The sequence below is a fragment of the Erinaceus europaeus genome, chromosome 3, assembly GCF_950295315.1.
Source record: "Erinaceus europaeus chromosome 3, mEriEur2.1, whole genome shotgun sequence".
NCBI lineage: Eukaryota > Metazoa > Chordata > Mammalia > Eulipotyphla > Erinaceidae > Erinaceus > Erinaceus europaeus.
The window spans coordinates 73,382,700-73,401,453 of NC_080164.1; the positions used below are offsets into that span (position 1 = coordinate 73,382,700).

The window sequence follows — 18,754 nt, forward strand, 5'->3', positions numbered from 1 at the left end:
GATAATTTGTATAAAGGTTTTTGTGTGGACATGTTTTTATTTCTCCTGAGTATATGTCTTGGAATGGAATTGCTAGGTTATGTGGCTACCCCATATTTAATCATTTGAAGGGTTGCCACAGTGGCTATTTTCTGTTTTACATCCTCTCCAACAATTGGTACTGATTTTTTTTTAATCTGTTTCCTTGTGGATATGAAGTGTTACTTTGTTGTGTTTTTATTGTATTTGCATTTGCCTACTAATGATCTCAAGCACATTTTTTGACCTGTTGATCACTGTGTATCTTTGCTGGGGAAATACACTTCAGATTCTTGGCTCACTTTAAATTGCTTGTTTTTTTGTTATTATTAAGTTGTAAGGGTTCTTGATCTTGTCTGTATACATTGCTTATCAGATGCATGCTTTTCAGACTTTTTTTTTTAAGATTTTTTAGATATTTATTTATTCTCTTTTGGTGCCCTTGTAGTTATTGATGTTGTCCTTGTTGCATAGGACAGAGAAATGGAAAGAGGAGGGGAAGACAGAGAGGGGGAGAGAAAGATAGACACCCGCAAACCTGCTTCGACACTTGTGAAGCGACTCCCCTGCAGGTGGGGAGTCAGGGGCTCAAACCCCGATCCTTATACCAGTCCTTGCGCTTTGCGCACGTACGTTTAAGCTGCTGTGCTACTGCCTGACTCCCCATTTTTTTTTTGAGTAGTCTCTTCACTTTCTTAATAGTATGTTTTGAAGTATATACATTTTTAATTTTTGTGAAATACATGATTTATTATTATTATTATTGAGCTTTAAGAGTCATATCTAAGAATCCATTGCCAAATCCATGGTCTTGCATATTTAGTCCTATGTCTTCTTAAGAGTTTTATAATTTGGCTCTTGCATTTGACTCTGATCCATTTGTTGGGTTTGCTTTTTTATATATGGTGTAGTGTCAGGGTTCAACTACATTCTTTTGCATATGGCTTTTCAGTTATTTCAGCACCATTATTTTGCTTATAAGAGGTTATTTTGCCTCTTTGATTGATCTTGGCACACTTTTGAAAAAAAATCACTTGATCATAAACACATGATTCTACTTCTGTACTCTTTTTTTTTTTTTTTTTTACCAGAGCACTGTTCAGCTCTGGCTTATGGTGGTGCAGGGGATTGAACCTGGGACTTTGGAGCCTCAGGCATGAGAGTCTGTTTGCATAACCATTATGTTATCTACCCTCTGCCCATTCTGTACTCTTAATTCTTGTTCCAGTGGCCTGTATGCCTATCCCAATATCATATCCGTATAGTACTGTTTTGATTAGATGGTAGGAGTTTGAGATGTGTACATTTGTGTCAGCTACCGGATGGGCTTTTGGTAGTGTTTCACCTAGTGTTTTTCAGAGATAATATCAATATAATAAATAAAGAACTATAAAGCCCCAGCAAATAATACAAATTTGGATATTCGTGGCTGACTCCAACATCCTCTCTGCCCCCATTCTCAATAGAAACAAGCTAATGCTCTTGTGTATGTTTGGTGGGCATGTGGGGTGGGAATAATGAGACGGGCATGTGATAGAGAGATTGGCTTATGAGCTGTCTTGTCTTTTGTAACTTCTTGAATTCATTTTTTCTGTATGTGATAATGGGCTTATTTTTAATGAAAGAAATCATCTAACAGGTGTTTCCCCTAGAGGGGCAAAAACTGATTTCATAGCTGTACTTTGCATTTCATTTCTTAAAATCTGCTTTGCCAGGGTCGGGCGGTAGCGCAGTGGGTTAAGTGCACGTGGTGCAAAGCCAAGGATCGGCATAAGGATCCCAGTTGGAGCCCCCGGCTCCCCACTTGCAGGGGAGTCACTTCACAAGCGGTGAAGCAAGTCTGCAGGTGTCTATCTTTCTCTCCTCCAGTCTTCCCCATCTCTCTCCATTTCGCTCTGTCCTATCCAACAACAATGACATTGATAACGAAGATAATAATAACCACAACAATGGTAAGACAACTAGGGTAACAAAAGGGAAAAAATGGCCTCTAGGAGCAGTGGATTCGTGGTGCAGGTACCGAGCCCCGGCAATAACCCTGGAGGCAAAAAAAAATCTACTTTGCATTTTAAACACTTGACTATTTGAACCCCACTTACTACACTGCCATGGGGTTTTACTCTACTGTAACAAGACTCGTGTTTCATGAGATGAAATGATCACACTATGAGGGGCAGACTGAACCCATGACTGAATCAGAGCATGGCAGGATTATGTATTTCCCCTTTCATGCTTTACAGTGTCTACTTAATAAATAGGAATGGTAAGTAAAACCACTGGATGCAGTTTTTGGTAGTGTTTCACATAGTGTTTCTCATAGATGATATTGCTGTGACTCATTTTATTTCCTAATTTGTTAGTCAAGTTGGGACAGATTTGAATCTATGAAAAAAGGCATTATGACAAACTATATATATTCCTAATATTTTTAAATGGGAACAAAATTTATACACTCAGACAACCTAAGAAGCCTGACCACACACTTCTCGGCACACTCTGTTTTGATGTCCTCATATCTGGTTTTGAGGAGAGTCTACAGTTTGCAGTTCTTCCTGTGTTTCTGTCCTGTGCTCACCATGCAGGCCTCTCCTCCTCATGGGAGGTTTTGAGTATGCCCATTTCAAAACGAGCAGACTACCTTGGACAGCAAGGTCATCTCTCCAAAGAAGTGTATGTTGGCTGGGGAGTCGGGTGGTAGCGCAGTGGGTTAAGCGCACATGGTACCAAGCACAAGGACCTGCAGAAGGATCCTGGTTCGAGCCCCCAGCTCCCCACCTACAGGGGAGTCGCTTCAAAGGCAGTGAAGCAGGTCTACAGGTGTCTGTCTTTCTCTCCCCCTCTCTGTCTTCCCCTCCTCTCTCTATTTCTCTCTGTCCTAACAACGGCAACATTAATAACAACAATAATAACTACAACAACAATAAAAAGACAAGGGCAACAAAAGGGAAAATAAATAACTAAAATTAAAAACCAGAAGTGTTTATTGGACATCAAATAGATGTCTTACAAAAAACATGCAAAAAAGAAGTTTTCTTCTATGAACCCAAGTTTTCTCTAACAGTAGGCTACTCTGTGCCTTCTGTCCATCATTGTAGCTTGCTGGTTAGTGTCTTTGAAGCTGGTCTCTCTGTGTCCCTCCAGCTCTCTATGCTCTACGTTGCCCTTTTACATTGCCTTTTTTTCCTTCAAGACTTTCTCTACTGTAAATACTTTCACAGACCTTTGACACCAACTACATAAAAATGAAACTCAGGAATCATTCTACCCAACTGTAGAATCTACAAGATTTTCACCGTCAACTTCAACTTAGAGGCACCTCTCTCCCTCTCTCTCTCTCTCTCCCTCCCTCCCTCTCCCTTTCTTCTCCCTCTCCCCCCTACCTGCATTATCCCTCTCCCTCTCCCATCCTCTCTTTTTCTCCCTCTCCCTCTATATCCCTTACTCCCTTCCCCTTTCCCTCTGTCCTATCAAATAGATGTGTTAAAAAGGAGAAAGAATGGAAGAAAGGTATGTGTACATGGAACTCAGGAGGAGAAGAGGGGCTTCCAAAGGCAGCAAGCCTTCAAAGTGACAATCTATAAAATTGCTACACTGGACTGGCAGCAAGGAATAATAAGTAAAAAACGTAAGAGAAAAAAAATCATACTTTAAAGCTCAAGGGAAATACAGAAACTAGAGTTTTGTCATTGTAAGTTACTATGAACCTGACGTGTAAACATTGGGGGGATCTGTTTTAACCCTTCTTTGACATAGAGCCTGAATCATACTTATAGGAACCCCTGTTGTTTTATTATTTTCTGCTGACTAAAATTGTTTTATCTATCATAAAATTTGCCTTCTGAATCTTCTGAGATTTACTGAAAAAAACTGGTCATCTTGTTTTCATACCTGTCAGCACTTTATCCTCAGGAGATCTATTTCAAAAGATATGTAACAAAAGTAAAATTATAAGTTACAGGAAGGGGATGTACCATTTGCCATCATTTAGCAGATTAATAAAGATCTGTGAGTTTAAGAATACATAATACTAAGAGTTTGTGAAAGTGCCAATGGGAATATAAATTGGCCCCAACTCCAGGAAGAGTTTGGTAACATCATAAAAACTGCAAATACTTATCATAGAATCACCAGCTCCACTTCTAGGATTTTACTCAGTAGTCATACTTCATATACCTAAAAATGTTGAGTGTGTTAGGTTGTTCTTTGCAACTTTGAAAAATAGCCTAAATATTCTTTAATAAGGGATGGACTGCAGGGCATTGTTACATTTGACTGGAGCTATAGTAAAACAAAAACCCAGCCAATCCCATGCTGTAAAGTGATTTAAAAAAAAAAAAAGTTGGGAGTTGGGCAGTAGTGCAGTGGGTTAAGCACACATGGGGCAAAGCACAAGGACGGGCGTAAGGATCCTGGTTCAAGCCCCTGGCTCCCCACCTGCAGGGGAGTTGCTTCACAGGCGGTGAAGTAGGTCTGCAGGTGTCTATCTTTCTCTCCCCCTCTCTGTCTTCCCCTCCTCTCTCCATTTCTCTCTGTCGTATCTAACAATGACATCAACAACAATAACTACAACAACAATAAAAAACAAGGGCAACAAAAGGGAAAATAAATAAATATTTAAAAACTTTTTAAAAAGTGGAGAAATGTATGCAGGATGCTACCATTTCTGTGAAAATGTAGAGATAGGTCTGTGTGTCTTTGGGAGGATAGAAGAAACAGATAAAAACTCTCTCTGGGAGAGAGATCTTAGAAAGTAAGAAACTGGGTTGTTGTCCAAAATGGTTGATCATGTTCTAGGTGTCTAGAACTGAGAAAGAGCTCTTATTCCTCAACATCTCCACCAGAAAGTTGCTATCAGATTTGTTGATTATCAGTATCTGGCAGAGATTTCCACTAGTACCCTATGGTATCTTTTGAAATTTGAACCATATTAATATGCTTCCTACGTTTTGGCTGTTGGAAGTTATGCCTGACTCAAAAAATGGTTACGTTTCTCTAATGGCACCAAAACTTCAATAGATTGCAAAACACCCTTCTAAAATTTTTAAATACAAAACTAGAAAGCAGTTTTGTTGCTAGAGGATGGTGGCTAAAAAGGACCAATTTGGAATACAAAATCTTTTATCTACCACTACAGAGGGCATAGGTGATAATCTGCAAAAAAAAAAAAAAATGTGTACAACTTATAAGACTTTTAAATGTTTGTTACAGCATTTAATTCTCACAGCCATCTAGTGTGCTTTCTACAGTCTTATAGATGAAGATGCTGGAAAGCTGACAAATTGAATGATCACCCATGTTCTAGCCAGTGCGAGCTGGAACTAGGGCTTGAATATATCCATGTTGCCTGCCAAGAGTTAGAAGATTACTGAATTTCCTAGCTAGAGGCCAGGTAATCTTAGACAACCTACTTAATTTTATGAATCCGCATCCATAATATTGTTCAAATAACACTAATGTTTTGTAAGGTTATTAACACTGAGTGGTATGATGAGTGAGATTAAATAGAAAGTTCTCAGGAAATGTTTCTAAAGGATGAATGTGTCCAGGACCATTTGAATATTGCATTCTCCCTATTCTGACTGCCATTTATCTTAGTGCCTCTTCCTGTTTTTAAGCAGTCAGTCTAGGAGTACAGGGCATAGACTGTCAGGGAAAATGAGAAATCATTGTTTTTTTCCAGTTCATATAATATAAAGTTAATTTGCACTTCTTTTCATGTTTCCATCACACATTAGTGATTGTACAGTTTCTTCTCTGGAACTTAAGCATAATTGAAGTAACTGTTTATTTTTACAGAGCACTGCTCAGCTGTGGCATATGGTGGTGCTGGGGATTGAACTTGGGATCTTTGGTGCCTTAGGCATGAAAATCTTTTTGGCATAACCATTATGCTATCTCCCCAGCCCTAAGTACTTAGTTGTTTTTTTTTTGAAGTATATCAAATTTTTAATGAATTGGGAATTAGTTTCATAGACTAACTTGGTTAGTTCTAGCTTTCAAAATTTTTTTTTCTACATGTATAATTAGTTGAATAAACAAGTATATTCTGTGACTAATATAGAAGTTACAAAGAAATATCAGTCAGGTACAGTATGAAATTGCCCTGCCATTACCATGTGCAAGGACCCAGGTTCAAGCCCAAGGTCCCTATCTGCAGGGGGGTAGCTTGACAAGTAGTGAAGCAGTAATGCAAATCTCTCTCTCCCCCTTCTCCCTTTTCTCCCTCCCTATTTCTGTTTCTGTCGAAAGTAGGGGGGGAAAAAGGCACTAGGAGAGTGGTGGATTTGTTATGCAGACACCAAGTCACAGCAATAACACTGGTGGCAAAAAAAAAAAATTAGAGGGCTGGCAAGGTAGCTCACCTGGGGGGGGGCAGGCAACAGGTTAAGCAAAGGTGGCACAAAGCACAAGGACCTGCGTAAGGATCCCGGTTCAAGCCCCCGGTTCCTCACCTGCAGTCGCTTCGCAAGAGATGAAGCAGGTATGCAGGTGTCTTTCTCTTCCCCTCTTTGTCTTCCCCTCCTCTTTCGATTGCTGTCTGTTCTGTTCAACAACAATAACAACAACGATACACAAGAGCAACAAAAAGAGAAAAAATGGCCTCCAAGATCAGTGGATTCATAGTGCAGGCACTGAGCCCCAGCAATAACCCTGGAGGCAACAACAACAACAACCTAGAAGGGTGCCTGCTTTGCTATATATGCAATCAGGTTCCTGCCTGGCCCTCACCACACTATAGAAAGCTTCAGTGCAGTGGTATCTTTCCCTTTCCCTTTGTATCTTACTTTTTTTTTTTAATTTTTTTTATATTTATTTTATTTATTTATTCTCTTTTGTTGTCCTTGTTGTTTTATTGTTGTAGTTATTATTGTTGTTGTCATTGTTGGATAGGACAGAGAGAAATGGAGAGAGGAGGGGAAGACAGAGAGGAGGAGAGAAAGATAGACACCTGCAGACCTGCTTCACCGCCTGTGAAGCGACTCCCCTGCAGGTGGGGATCCGGGGGCTCGAACCAGGATCCTTATGCCGGTCCTTGTGCTTTGCGCCACCTGCGCTTTAACCCGCTGCGCTACCGCCCGACTCCCGTATCTTACTTTTTTTATATGATGAAAAAGTCAGCTAGGACTGGTGATGCCCCAGCACTGAAGGGAATATATATATATCCCTAGAAAGTCCTTGAAAATCCTTGAAAGTAGCTGAACAGTGCAGTTCATTATTTTCAACCTACTGGTTTGTTTGTTTTTTCTGTAAGATTAGAACAGGTCTCCTTTCTGTTTTATTGAATACTAGTTGAAATTGATTTGCATTTACAAGGGTCAAAGAAAGAACCATAAAACCCCAGCAAATAACACAAATTTGGATATTTGCAGCTGGCTCCCAACATCCTCCCTGCCCCCATTCTCAGTCGAAAGCTAATGCTCTTGTGTATGTTGGGTGGGTATGAGGGGTGGGAATAAAGAGACGGGCATGTGATAGCGAGATTGGCTTAGGAGCTGTCTTGTCTTTTGCAACTTCTTGAATTCAGTGTTTTTTCTGTATGCGATAATTGGCTTATTCTTAATGAAAGAAAGAATCTAACAAGTGTTTCCCCTTGGGGGGGGAGAGGAACTGCTTTTCATAGCTGTACTTTGCATTTAATTTCTTAAAATCTACTTTGCATTTTAAACATTTAACTATTTGAACCCCACCTACTACACTGCCATGGGGTTTTACTCTACTGTAACAAGACTCATGTTTTATGAGATGAAATGATGACACTATGAGGGGCAGACTAAGCCCATGACTGATGCAGAGCATGACAGCATTATGTATTTCCCCCTTTCATGCTTTACAGTGTATATTTAATAAATAGGAATGGTAAAACTGATGAATCTTGTGAATCAATTCCTCTTCTCTATCCTGTCCTCACCAAATACTTAGATTTGTCTCAATGGAATTATGTCATAAGAAGGACCAGTTGAATTAATGATGCTGCTTCCATGTTATGGAATACTACTATGTTTGTTAGTAAAGGGAAACAAAATAGCAAAACTGGGTTTATAACATGATACATTTGAGTTTTGTTTTGAAGTATATATATGTGTATATATACATATATTTCCATATTCATTTTTCCCTTTTGTTGCCCTTGTCTTTTATTGTTGTTGTAGTTATTGTTGTTGATGTCGTTGTTAGGTAGGACAGAGAGAAATGGAGAGAGGAGGGGAAGACAGGGAGAGAAAGTTAGACACCTGAAGACCTGCTTCACCACCTGTGAAGGGACTCCCCTGCAGGTGGGGAGCCGGGGGCTGGAACCAGGATCCTTAAGCCGGTCCTTGCACTTTGCACTACCTGCGCTTAACCCGCTGCACTACACTGGACTCACTTCCATATTCATTTTTATATTCAACAATTTATTATTATTTTTGACAACTCTAGGCATATAGCAGATCAAGGGTGATAGTTGTGACAGTCAGCATTTATTGAATGCTTAAGTCTTAAGAATATTGCTTACTTATTTTCTTACAGTGTTATAAAATAGAGATGGATATGAGTAGAGCCCAACCTCATAACTGGCAAGCTGGCATTTGAGACCACATGATTTGACAGGAAGTGCTTCTCACAGGCGGTGTTTATCTCTCAAGCCAGTTTTGCATGTCCTTTAAAATGTAGTATGGTGTGATGGGAAGGGCTTAGGCTTTAACATCAGCAGACATAGCTTTAAATTTTGCCTCTGCCTGTGATAGTTTGTAGTTGTTGTCCCTGAGGTAAGTGACTTAACAATCACTAAGTCTCAGTTTCCATACTTGTAAAGCAGAGCCAACAATATCTATGAGTCTACTAGGCTTAGTTTTGAAGAAGATAATTATAAGCAGCATATAAAAGTAAACCAAGATAATGTCTGGCATATACTAAACATCGAATATACTAAACATTGAATAGTGTATATTAACAATTTGACTTGTGTTAAGGTTAGTATGTTACACATCAGCATGCAGTGCAATACGAATTATAAGGTAAATGTGAATATTTGTCTACATGTTAATGAATATCACATGATTCACAGTATGTTTTTGACATTAATTAAAAATATAAAAGTGTTTATCAACAGACTAGAAGTAAATTGTGTGTCAAAACAAGTTGGAATATTATATGAAACTGAATATAATAATTTCCTTGTTGGCTTGGTTTTCCACATTTTTAATGTTTTAACTAAAAGAAGTATCAGTTCATAATGTATCCATTTGAAGGATGCTTTACTTAAAACCTCATTAGTGTATCTTTCAAATTATCTTACTTCAGCAATTTTATGTTTGCATTACATTTTTGTTGTTGTTGTTGGTTGTTGTTGTTAGTGATTTAATCTTGATTTACAAAGCCATAAGAGAATGGGTATAATTTCACACCTGTCTCACCACCAGAGTTCTGTGTCCCTATTCCCTCTATTGGAAACTGCAGTAGTTCTCCAAGGTCACAGATCTGGGTTGACTATTATTTCTGTAACTATCTATATTCATATATATTTGCCCATTTTTTTTCTATGGTCCTGCCTACTCTTCCTTTTTAAGTCACACCTACACTTATTATTACTTCCGGGTGTCTTTTCATTTTTTTTTTTCCTTTTGTCTCTCAAGGTCCTGATGGAATTGGGTGGGGTTCAGTGCCCTCAGGTTATCTTCTCCTAACATTTTTCTCCCTATGGAAGTATGGACCAAAATTCTATATGGGGTGGAAGGTCTGGCTTCTGTAATTGTTTCTCCACTTACATGGATCTTGGCAGGCAGATCCATACCCCTAACCTATTTCTATCTTTACCTAGTAGAGTAGGGTTTTATATATACATATATGTGCATGGACATATATGTAAATATGAATAAACAAGACTACTTACACATGCATAGAATATATTTGGAGGAACCAAGATGGTGACTTGGGAGATAACAGGTGGCGTGAGCTCCAAAAAGAAGCAGCTTACAACCTGGGATTCTCTGGAGAGGCCACCAGGTTCCAGATGCTAACATTATGCCAACCGGACTTCCCTGAACAGAGGACCCCATCAATGTGTCCTGGAGCCCTGCTTCCCCAGAACCCCACCCCACTAGGGAAAGAGAGAGCTACAGGCTGGGAGTATCGATCAACCTGCCAATGCCCATGTTAAGCGGGGAAGCAATTACAGAAGCCAGACCTTCCACCTTCTGCAACCCATAATGACCCTGGGGTCCATACTACAACGAGGTTAAAGAATAGGAAATCTATCAGGGGAGGGGATGGGATGGGTTATGGAGTGCTGGTGGAATTGTGTGGAGTTGTACCCCTCTTATCCTATGGTTTTTGTCAGTGTTTCCTTTTTATAAAATAAAAATAAAAATAAAGAATATATTTGGAAAGATAAATTGTAAGTTGGTAATACTGGTTATTATGGGGAAGGGGCTGAAGTTGACAGGAAGGGTAGGAACAGGAGAGGTCTTTTTGCAGTTGTTCTTTTGTACTGTTTGACTGTCTCTTTGTGCATTTTATTACTTTTATTGAAAAGCTTATCTTCTTACTAATTAATTGTTAATAGTTCATGCTAAATATGTCAATTTGAATAGTTTATTTTAAATGAATAGAAAAGACATGTGTGCTACTCAATTTTCTGGCAGCTAAAAAATAAACCAGTGATTTACATATTTCTTTTACAGAGTTACATCCATTTGGGAGAACAGTCTTCAGATCACTACAATTTCTAGTTTTTTAGGAACATGGTTTGGAGCTTTTCCTATTCCACTGGACTGGGAAAGACCATGGCAGGTTGGTTTTAGCTAAAGCAACAAAATTAATGTTTGTACAATGATAGTAAAATTGATCGCATTACCTACCAGCCAAACCTTGAATACTTTCATTTTTATAATATTAACAAGAAAAAGGAAATTCTGGCCAATGTTGAACAAAATGACAACATTTAGATCCTGCATTTGTTGTAAGTGGTTTCACTTAATAGTGCAGTTTCCAAGAAACTATCAGTGACTAAAGTGAGAACTCAGTTGTACAAATTGTTATGTTGCTTGAGTGGGATGTCAGTTGCCATAATCAGAGCTTCTTATTGGGGCCTGTGTGAGGACCCGGGGCCTGTGTGAGTACCAGATCAGCCTGGTCCTGTCTTCTAGTACTACTTTCCTGGAACATGATAGGCAAATGAATATACTTCCTTTGTGAGTATGTATAGATTTTTAAATCTGACTCAGAGTTGTAGGAATTCCTTACAATCGTGGTGTTCTCTGCCTTTGTAATTTTAGATTCATATCTTCTTCCCTTGATTGCTGGCCAAAGTAAATCTTGATCTGAAAGTATTTTTTTAAAAAAAAACATGAAGCAAATGTTGGTTTTGAAATAGAGGAATGTGATATCTTGAAGGAAGCTCATAAACATCAGGGTTTTTGCTTCCTGTCAGAGTAAGATCTAGCTGGCCAGCTAGATAAAGCATCATGCGTGCTCTTTTGATCCTCATTTTACAAATGAGAAAACTGATACCTAAATGACATGTAAAGTTTCCAAGTTCAGTGAGCTAGAAGGTGATACATATAGCTTCAGTTGAATTTTTCACTCACTTCACAGTGTGCCATAATGGTTATGCAAAAATTTATTTAACAAATTCATTATTAGTCACTTTAAGTTATTGCCACTATTTGCCATCCTAAACAGTGCTTTGAAACATCTTGGCATCTGTAACTTGAGGGGCCAGGCAGTGGCCTACCTGGTTAAGTACACACATTACAGTGGGCAGTGCATGGGTTTAAGTTCCTGGTACCTACCTGCAGGAAGAAAGTTTCACAAGTGGTGAAGCAGGGCTGTAGGTGTCTCTGTCTCTTTCCCCTCCCTCCATCTCCCTCTCCCCTCTCAATTTCTCTCTGTCTCTATCCAGTCATAAATAAATAAAAGTATATAAAGAAAACCTATACCTTGATCAAATTTTCCAATTTTTTCTTTTTAGGATAAATTTCTCCACAATGAAATTGTGGTATTAAAGTAAATATATTTTCTTTCTCCACTATGATGAGAATATTTTATTACAAAGACAGGGTATATTTTCTTAGAAAACGTGAGCAGTGTTAACAATTATAAAGATGAAAATAATTTTTAAAAAATGAACTATACAGCTATCCAGACAATACCATTTGTGCTTTTGTGATCATTTTTGCAGCTTTCTTGATGTGTATATTTGTTATTTTAATTTTTCCTTCAGTGACACATTATGGAGCTTATTACATGTCAGTGAAAATTAACATATATAATGGTTGTCAGAAAAGCCATGATGTATTTTTTGCATAGAAAAACAAAAAGTGTATCATGACTTTTCTGGCAACCCAGTATTTTGCTACTTGGGCAAAAATCACATACCATTTCTTAGGTGGACATTTTATTGCATATACATTTAATTATAAGTTTATTAATCATGGTTATCATATTTGAATGTATATATGTCTTTGCATATTTACCTAATATTCTCTCTAGTGTAAATTCCTAAATAATATCAATAAATGCTTGGGTTAAATGTTTGATACCTTCATCACTTTCCAAAGATCCTTGAAACTTTCAGATTATATGTCTTGCAATTAACTGTCTATCTTGAAGTCCACTTGTGCTATTACAGTTTTCTTTATTCTTGTACTTGAGTGGACAGAGAGTAATTGAGAAGACAAGGGGAGGTAGAGAGAGACCCCCTGCATCCCCGACTCACTGCTCATGAAGCTTCCTCCTTGCAGGTAGGGAGCAAGTTCTCTAGCCCAGGCCCTTGTGCATGGTAACATGAGTACCCAACTGGTACAATGGGTTGTGCCATTGCCTGGCCTCCATGTGCTATTAGATTTTTATTGCAGAAAAATGTATTATTATTATTATTTTTTATATACAACAAATTCAGTGGATTTGCTTTTCCCCCTACTGGGTCTTCATCTATATATCAGAAATACCTAGAAGTTTTTTGGGGGGAGGAGTATTGTTACCGATAGCCTTTCTAAGGCTTTCATAGTAGTAAATGTTTCCTTGATATGTCTTTTATCATCTCAGTGGTCATTAGGACATAGGGATTCTTTATACTAACACTGTCATCATTTTCTAGAACTTATAAATTTCATTTCACATTATCATTGATTTTTAAATTGGAGGACAACCAATGAAGAGTATACATAGAAAGTTGTATTTTGGGAGTCGGGCTGTAGCACAGCCGGTTAAGTGCAAGTGGCGCAAAGCACAAGGACCGGCATAAGGATCCCGGTTCGAGCTCTGGCTCCCCACCTGCAGGGGAGTCACTTCACAGGCGGTGAAGCAGGTCTGCAGGTGTCTCTCTTACTCTCCCCCTCTCTGTCTTCGCTTATCTCTCTCCATTTCTCTCTGTCCCATCCAACAATGACGACAACAATAATAATAATAACTACAACAATAAAACAACAAGGGTAACAAAAGGGAATAAATAAACAAATAATAAATAAATAAATATAAAAAAACAAAAAAAGAAAGTTGTATTTTAATCTATGGCAGATTCATTACTTTCACATAGGGCAATTAAATCTAAATACAGAGTATTGATATATAAAGTACCATGGACTGTCAGCTTCAATGAGGTAAGGTAATGTGTAATCAACATGTCAATTTGTATATATGTGTAAGATTTGAGAAAGTAACAACTTGATATTCTATATTTAAATCTTCTCTTTACATGACAATGGAGCAGTAGAAACGAAATTATTAGTAGATGTGCTTCTGTAATCTCTGGTTTTAGGTTTGCAAAGAGAATACTTGTGATGTATAATTAGTCATCTTTTAGTCATATGTTATCTGCCTCTCCCTTTTAGCAGCTGTTTACTAAAAAACCTAGAGAAATGATAAAGTTTCACTTCTTATTTTTGGCAGTTTTGCTTTAGTCTATTTATTATTATTTATTATTATTATTTAGGACAGAGAGAGATTGAAAGGAGGGGGGTGGGGGCCAAAGAGGGAGAGAAAAAGAGGCGCCTGTAGCACTGCTTTGCCACTCATGAAGCTGGGGAGCCAGGGTTGAAACCCAGACCCTTGAGTATGGTAATGTGTGTGCTCACCTGGGTGTACCACCACCTGGCCCCCTAGTCTTCATAAGCACTTATTCTGTGCAGTTAGAAACAGAGTAAGTGCCCAGTATGGCTCATGTTGATGATCAACTCTGTCTGAGAAGTAGTAAGCCAGATAAAGAAATAATATTTCTCCAGAATGAAGATTGTTGTTCTAGAACAAAGTTTCATGATGAGATATTACTTAGAGGCTTTATTTTTCAAAATAAAAAGCTTTAGAAAGAAATTTTTAATTCTATGTTGTAGTCAGTACAAATTTGGCATATTTGTGGTAAAACAAGCTTTTCTGTACCATAAGCTGGTTTTATTTATATTTTTAGCCAGAGAAACAAGAGTATTAAATTAAACACATCTTTTTTATATCACATACACACTAAAACAGCACAAAGCTCTGACATCTTGCTGTTTAATTCTCTGTCCTTGCAACTCAAATCTGATTTTGTATAATGTTCTAAAGACCAAACATAAAATTATAATGTGAATTGTGTTATTCAGTTTCAAGCATATTTATATTTCATTTTTTTAAATAATTGTTTTCATGAGGGAGAAAGTGAGAAATGAGAAACGCAGCTCTGATATATCTGATGCCCAGCATTGAACTTGAGACCTCACACATGGAAGTCAGATACTATTGAGCCATCTTCCTGGTTATGTTTTTAAATTGTTTTATCAATCTTCCTCCATTCCCCATAGTAACAACTAACATACCTTTCTTAGCCTAAGAATTTGGTTATTTTTTTTTTAAAGGTTCAGATTATATGCACTGAATATTTTGTAGAGTAGATAACCAGAAGTTTTAATTTTTTAATTTAGAAAGTACCTCTTCTCCTTTATCAAAACCAGACTTATATTTCATATTTCATGTCATAAAACAAATGGATAGTAAGGAATATTGTTGGCTGTGCAAAGGAAATTAACCATGAAATTTTTAGACCCATATAGCCAGACAACATGATTAGGAACACTCACATCAGAATGTAATAAAATAATAATTTTTACTGGTATTTCATTTTATTTTATTTACTTATTGGATAGAGACAGAAATTTAGAGGGGAAGGGTGATAGTGAGGGAGAGAGAGAGAGAGACGCTCGTAGCACTGCTTCACTGCCCATGAAGCTTCCTTCATGAAGGTGGGGACCAGGGGCTTTAAATTCTGGCCCTTGCACATTATAAAGTGTCCATTCAACCAGGTGCACCACCACCTGGCCCCAGTAAAGTAGTTCTTTTAAAGTTTATAATTAAGTGCCTGATGTGTTATAGATATTTGTGACCTATAAAAGAAATTTGATAACTATTTTTAGCATTATAAAAATGTAAATCCCATTGAATTTTCAAGTGTTAGGAAATGTGTTGTCTGAGTTTATTTATTTTTGTTCTGCTCAGCAGTCCTTTGTCCTCTTACTCCTCTGACATTTGGGTGCTTGGACTTCACACAGTTTTTATACCTGAGTGCCATTTTACATGGCAGTAGAAAAAAACTGACATTTGTAAATTTCCATATATATGTATGAAGGGTGGGGCTTGGCACTATCACAGGTAGCTTAACCCTCACAATCGCAGTGCAAAGTAGGTATCGTTTTTGTTTTTTTACACATAAGAGAGGACTATAATTCTTGTTCAGCTTTTCTCAGTTGATGATTTAAGATTAAACTGAAACCCTCAACACCATATTTCTTCATCGTCAGAGATTCTAAAACAGCCTTTCTTTAAAAAAAAAAATGTCCATTTTAGAATGGACGTTTTAGAATCTCTGACGATGAAGAAATGGTGTTGAGGGTTTCAGCTTAGGGTCTCAGTGGAAAAACTTGAGCAGTAGTTACAATGCATTTCTTTCCCCATGTAAGAAGTTTATTCAGGGGCCACTGAGATAGCTAACCTGGGAGCATTTCTGCTTTGCCATGTGTGGAACCCAGATTTGAGCCCCTCGTTGTGCCACATGGGAGATGCTATGGTGCTGTGGTGTCTCTCTCTGTCTGCTAAAAAGTTAGTGTGGAGCAGTGAAGCACTGGCAATACCAAAAGGTGTTTTTTCATTTAGACGCCATGACCTCTGTGCTGGTATTACGTATATCAGGCCATAACATAATACATTTGTTAGGAGTATTTGCAGTTAAATATGTAGAATACATTTATGTCTGGGAAACTTACAAATGCTCTAGACGTCAACTAGTTATCTACAAAATTGGAAGATAATCAGATCCCTTCTAAACACACTTATTTCTTATAAACCAAAAAGACAAATTTGATTAGAACTATCTTTCAAACAATTTGAAATTAGGGACAGGGTGGTGGTGCATTCAGATGAGTGACATGCAACAGTGCACAAGGAAGGAGCCAAGTTTAAGACCCTAATTTCCACCTGCAAGGGGAAAGCTTCATGAGGAGTGATGCTGTGGTGCAGGTGTCTTTCTCTCTCTTTCTTTCTTAACTCTGCATCTTCCTCTTCTCAATTTATCTGTCTCTAATAAATAATTTTTTTATTTGTTAAATTACCACCAGGATTATGCCTGGGACTTGGTAGCCTGCACAAGGAATCCACTGCTCCTGGTAGCCATTTTTTCATTTTTTAAAAAAAAGTTTATTGTAATTATGCTAGAGACCAAAAGAATCAAGATGAGATAAGGGAGAGAATGGGTAATCGAGAGACACCTGCAACCTGCTCCACCATTTATGAAGCTTCCCTCCTACAAGTGGGAACTGAACTAACCTCAAACTTGTATCCTTGTGTATGGAGGGCAACCTGGCAGATAAATGAAGGAATGGTATATTTAAATTGCCTTTTCCCTCTTAATTTTAATTCTTAATATTTGTGACATGCATTTTTCTTTTTAATTTTTTTATTGAAGCCTTAATGGTTTACAGTAGTCTTTTTTAAATTTTATTTATTGATTCATGAGAAATGATAGAAGAGAGAGAAAGAACCAGGTATCCCTCTAGTACATGTGCTGCCGGGGATTGAACTCAGGACCTCATGCTTGAGAGTCCAATGCCTTATCCACTGCGCCACCTCCCGGACCACACAGTAGTCTTTTTCTTACCACTCCTGTCATCAGACGTCTGTGTCCCTAGCCCCTCCCCCATAGATAAATGCTAGAATTCTTCCACATTCTTAGATATCAGTTAACATTTTTTCTTCACATTTGTATGCTCAATTCTTTCTATTCCACATATGAGTGAAACCATTCTGTAATTGTCCTTCACCTCCTTACTTCCCCACTAAGCATAATCTTCTCCAATTCCTTCTCATCCTTCATCCCAAAGGACACAGTATCATCTTTTTTATTGCTGAGTAGTACTCCATTGAGTATATGTCCTAGAACTTTTTCATCCAGTCATCTGTTGAAGGGTATTTTGTTTCTAAATTTTTGCTATTGAGAATAAAGCCACTATGAATATGGAATTGCATGGATCCCTTCAAATCAGTCTTAGTGTATCTTTTGGGTAAATGCCTAGGAGTGGCATTGCTGGGTCATAAGGTTTCCATCTGTATTTGATTAAGGATTCTCCATACTGTTCTCCATAGTGGTTGCACCAGCTTGTACTCCCACCAGTAGTGTAGTAGAGCCCCTCTCTCCTCCACATCCTCTCCAACACTTATCTCCTCTTGTTTTATTGAGGAAAGCCATTCTCATAGACGTGAGGTGGAATCTCAGTGTGGTTTTAATTTGCATTTCTTTTTTAAAAATTTTATTTGTTATCAGAGACAGAAATTGAAAGGGGATGGGGGAGGTAGAAATGGAAGAGAGACAGACAGATACCTGCAGCCCTGCTTCACCACTCGATAAGCTGTCCCCCTTGCAGGTGGGGACCAGGGGCTTGATCCTGTGTCCTTTTGAACTGTAATGTGAATGTTTTCCCACAGACATGCTCCATTTCATTCCTCATTAGAGAAATGCAGGGGACCAGGCAGTGGTGCATCTTGTTCATTCATTATTCTCAAGTCATGGATAGTCCCATTATAAGTTAAAGCTAGAAACAGAGGATTATCTAAATGAGTTACTGCAAATAATGCTTGGCTAAGGGATAAAACATGAATTTAATTAATTGAAGAGTCACATGACTTAGGTTAACTGATCTATTACAGAAGTACTCTATAGCGCTTTAGATTCAATCGTAAGTTTATATGAATATGAACAATATGTTTCAGTCATGGAAATAATATTATAATACCTAGCTGACAGAAAGTGATTTGGGACCTAAAGGTGGATTCATTGTAGGGTAATCATACTAATGTCATACCAGCAGAACTTCCCTGTGAGAAAGAATAGTGCTCACCAAGTTAACTCATTTGCATGATCTTGGCAAGGAGGGTTTAGTGTCATTTTGACAAGAAGTCTCAGAATGGAGACTACACACCTTTCCACAAATAGCTTTTCCTAAATCTGTGTTCTTAGTCATAGGAGAGTGGTAGAATATTTCACAGATCAGGCGGATTTATAACTAGAAATATAAATGTGTCCACTGAGTAGATTCTTCTGTACATGTAGTCCTACATTAGACACTAGCATTTGCTTTAAGTACATCTGGAAGAACACATGAATTATAAAAACATACTTAAACTATAAATAGCCATTTGAAATCAGTAGAAGTGTCATTAAGCCTTGAAAGATGAAACCTATAGGCAAATGCACAATAAACATTTATAAAGTAGCCTGTGAGAAATTTAGAAGTTG

The 18,754-nt window shown here is 37.9% G+C and overlaps 1 protein-coding gene across 7 annotated transcripts in view; it reads left to right on the top strand.

Annotated features, from left to right (window-relative positions):
- Positions 1 to 18,754, top strand: part of PIGF (phosphatidylinositol glycan anchor biosynthesis class F) — a 36,918-nt gene that overhangs the window by 9,789 nt on the left and 8,375 nt on the right. For 3 of the 7 annotated variants that reach the window (XM_007523336.3, XM_060187537.1, XM_060187541.1), the window contains one exon: positions 10,680 to 10,788. The exons of 3 other annotated variants lie outside the window; for them this stretch is intronic. In XM_007523336.3, the coding sequence (XP_007523398.1) occupies positions 10,680 to 10,788 (109 nt within the window). Of the gene's footprint in view, positions 1 to 10,679; positions 10,793 to 18,754 lie in introns of all 7 variants that reach the window. One more of the 7 variants, XM_060187542.1, reaches the window with a different exon arrangement.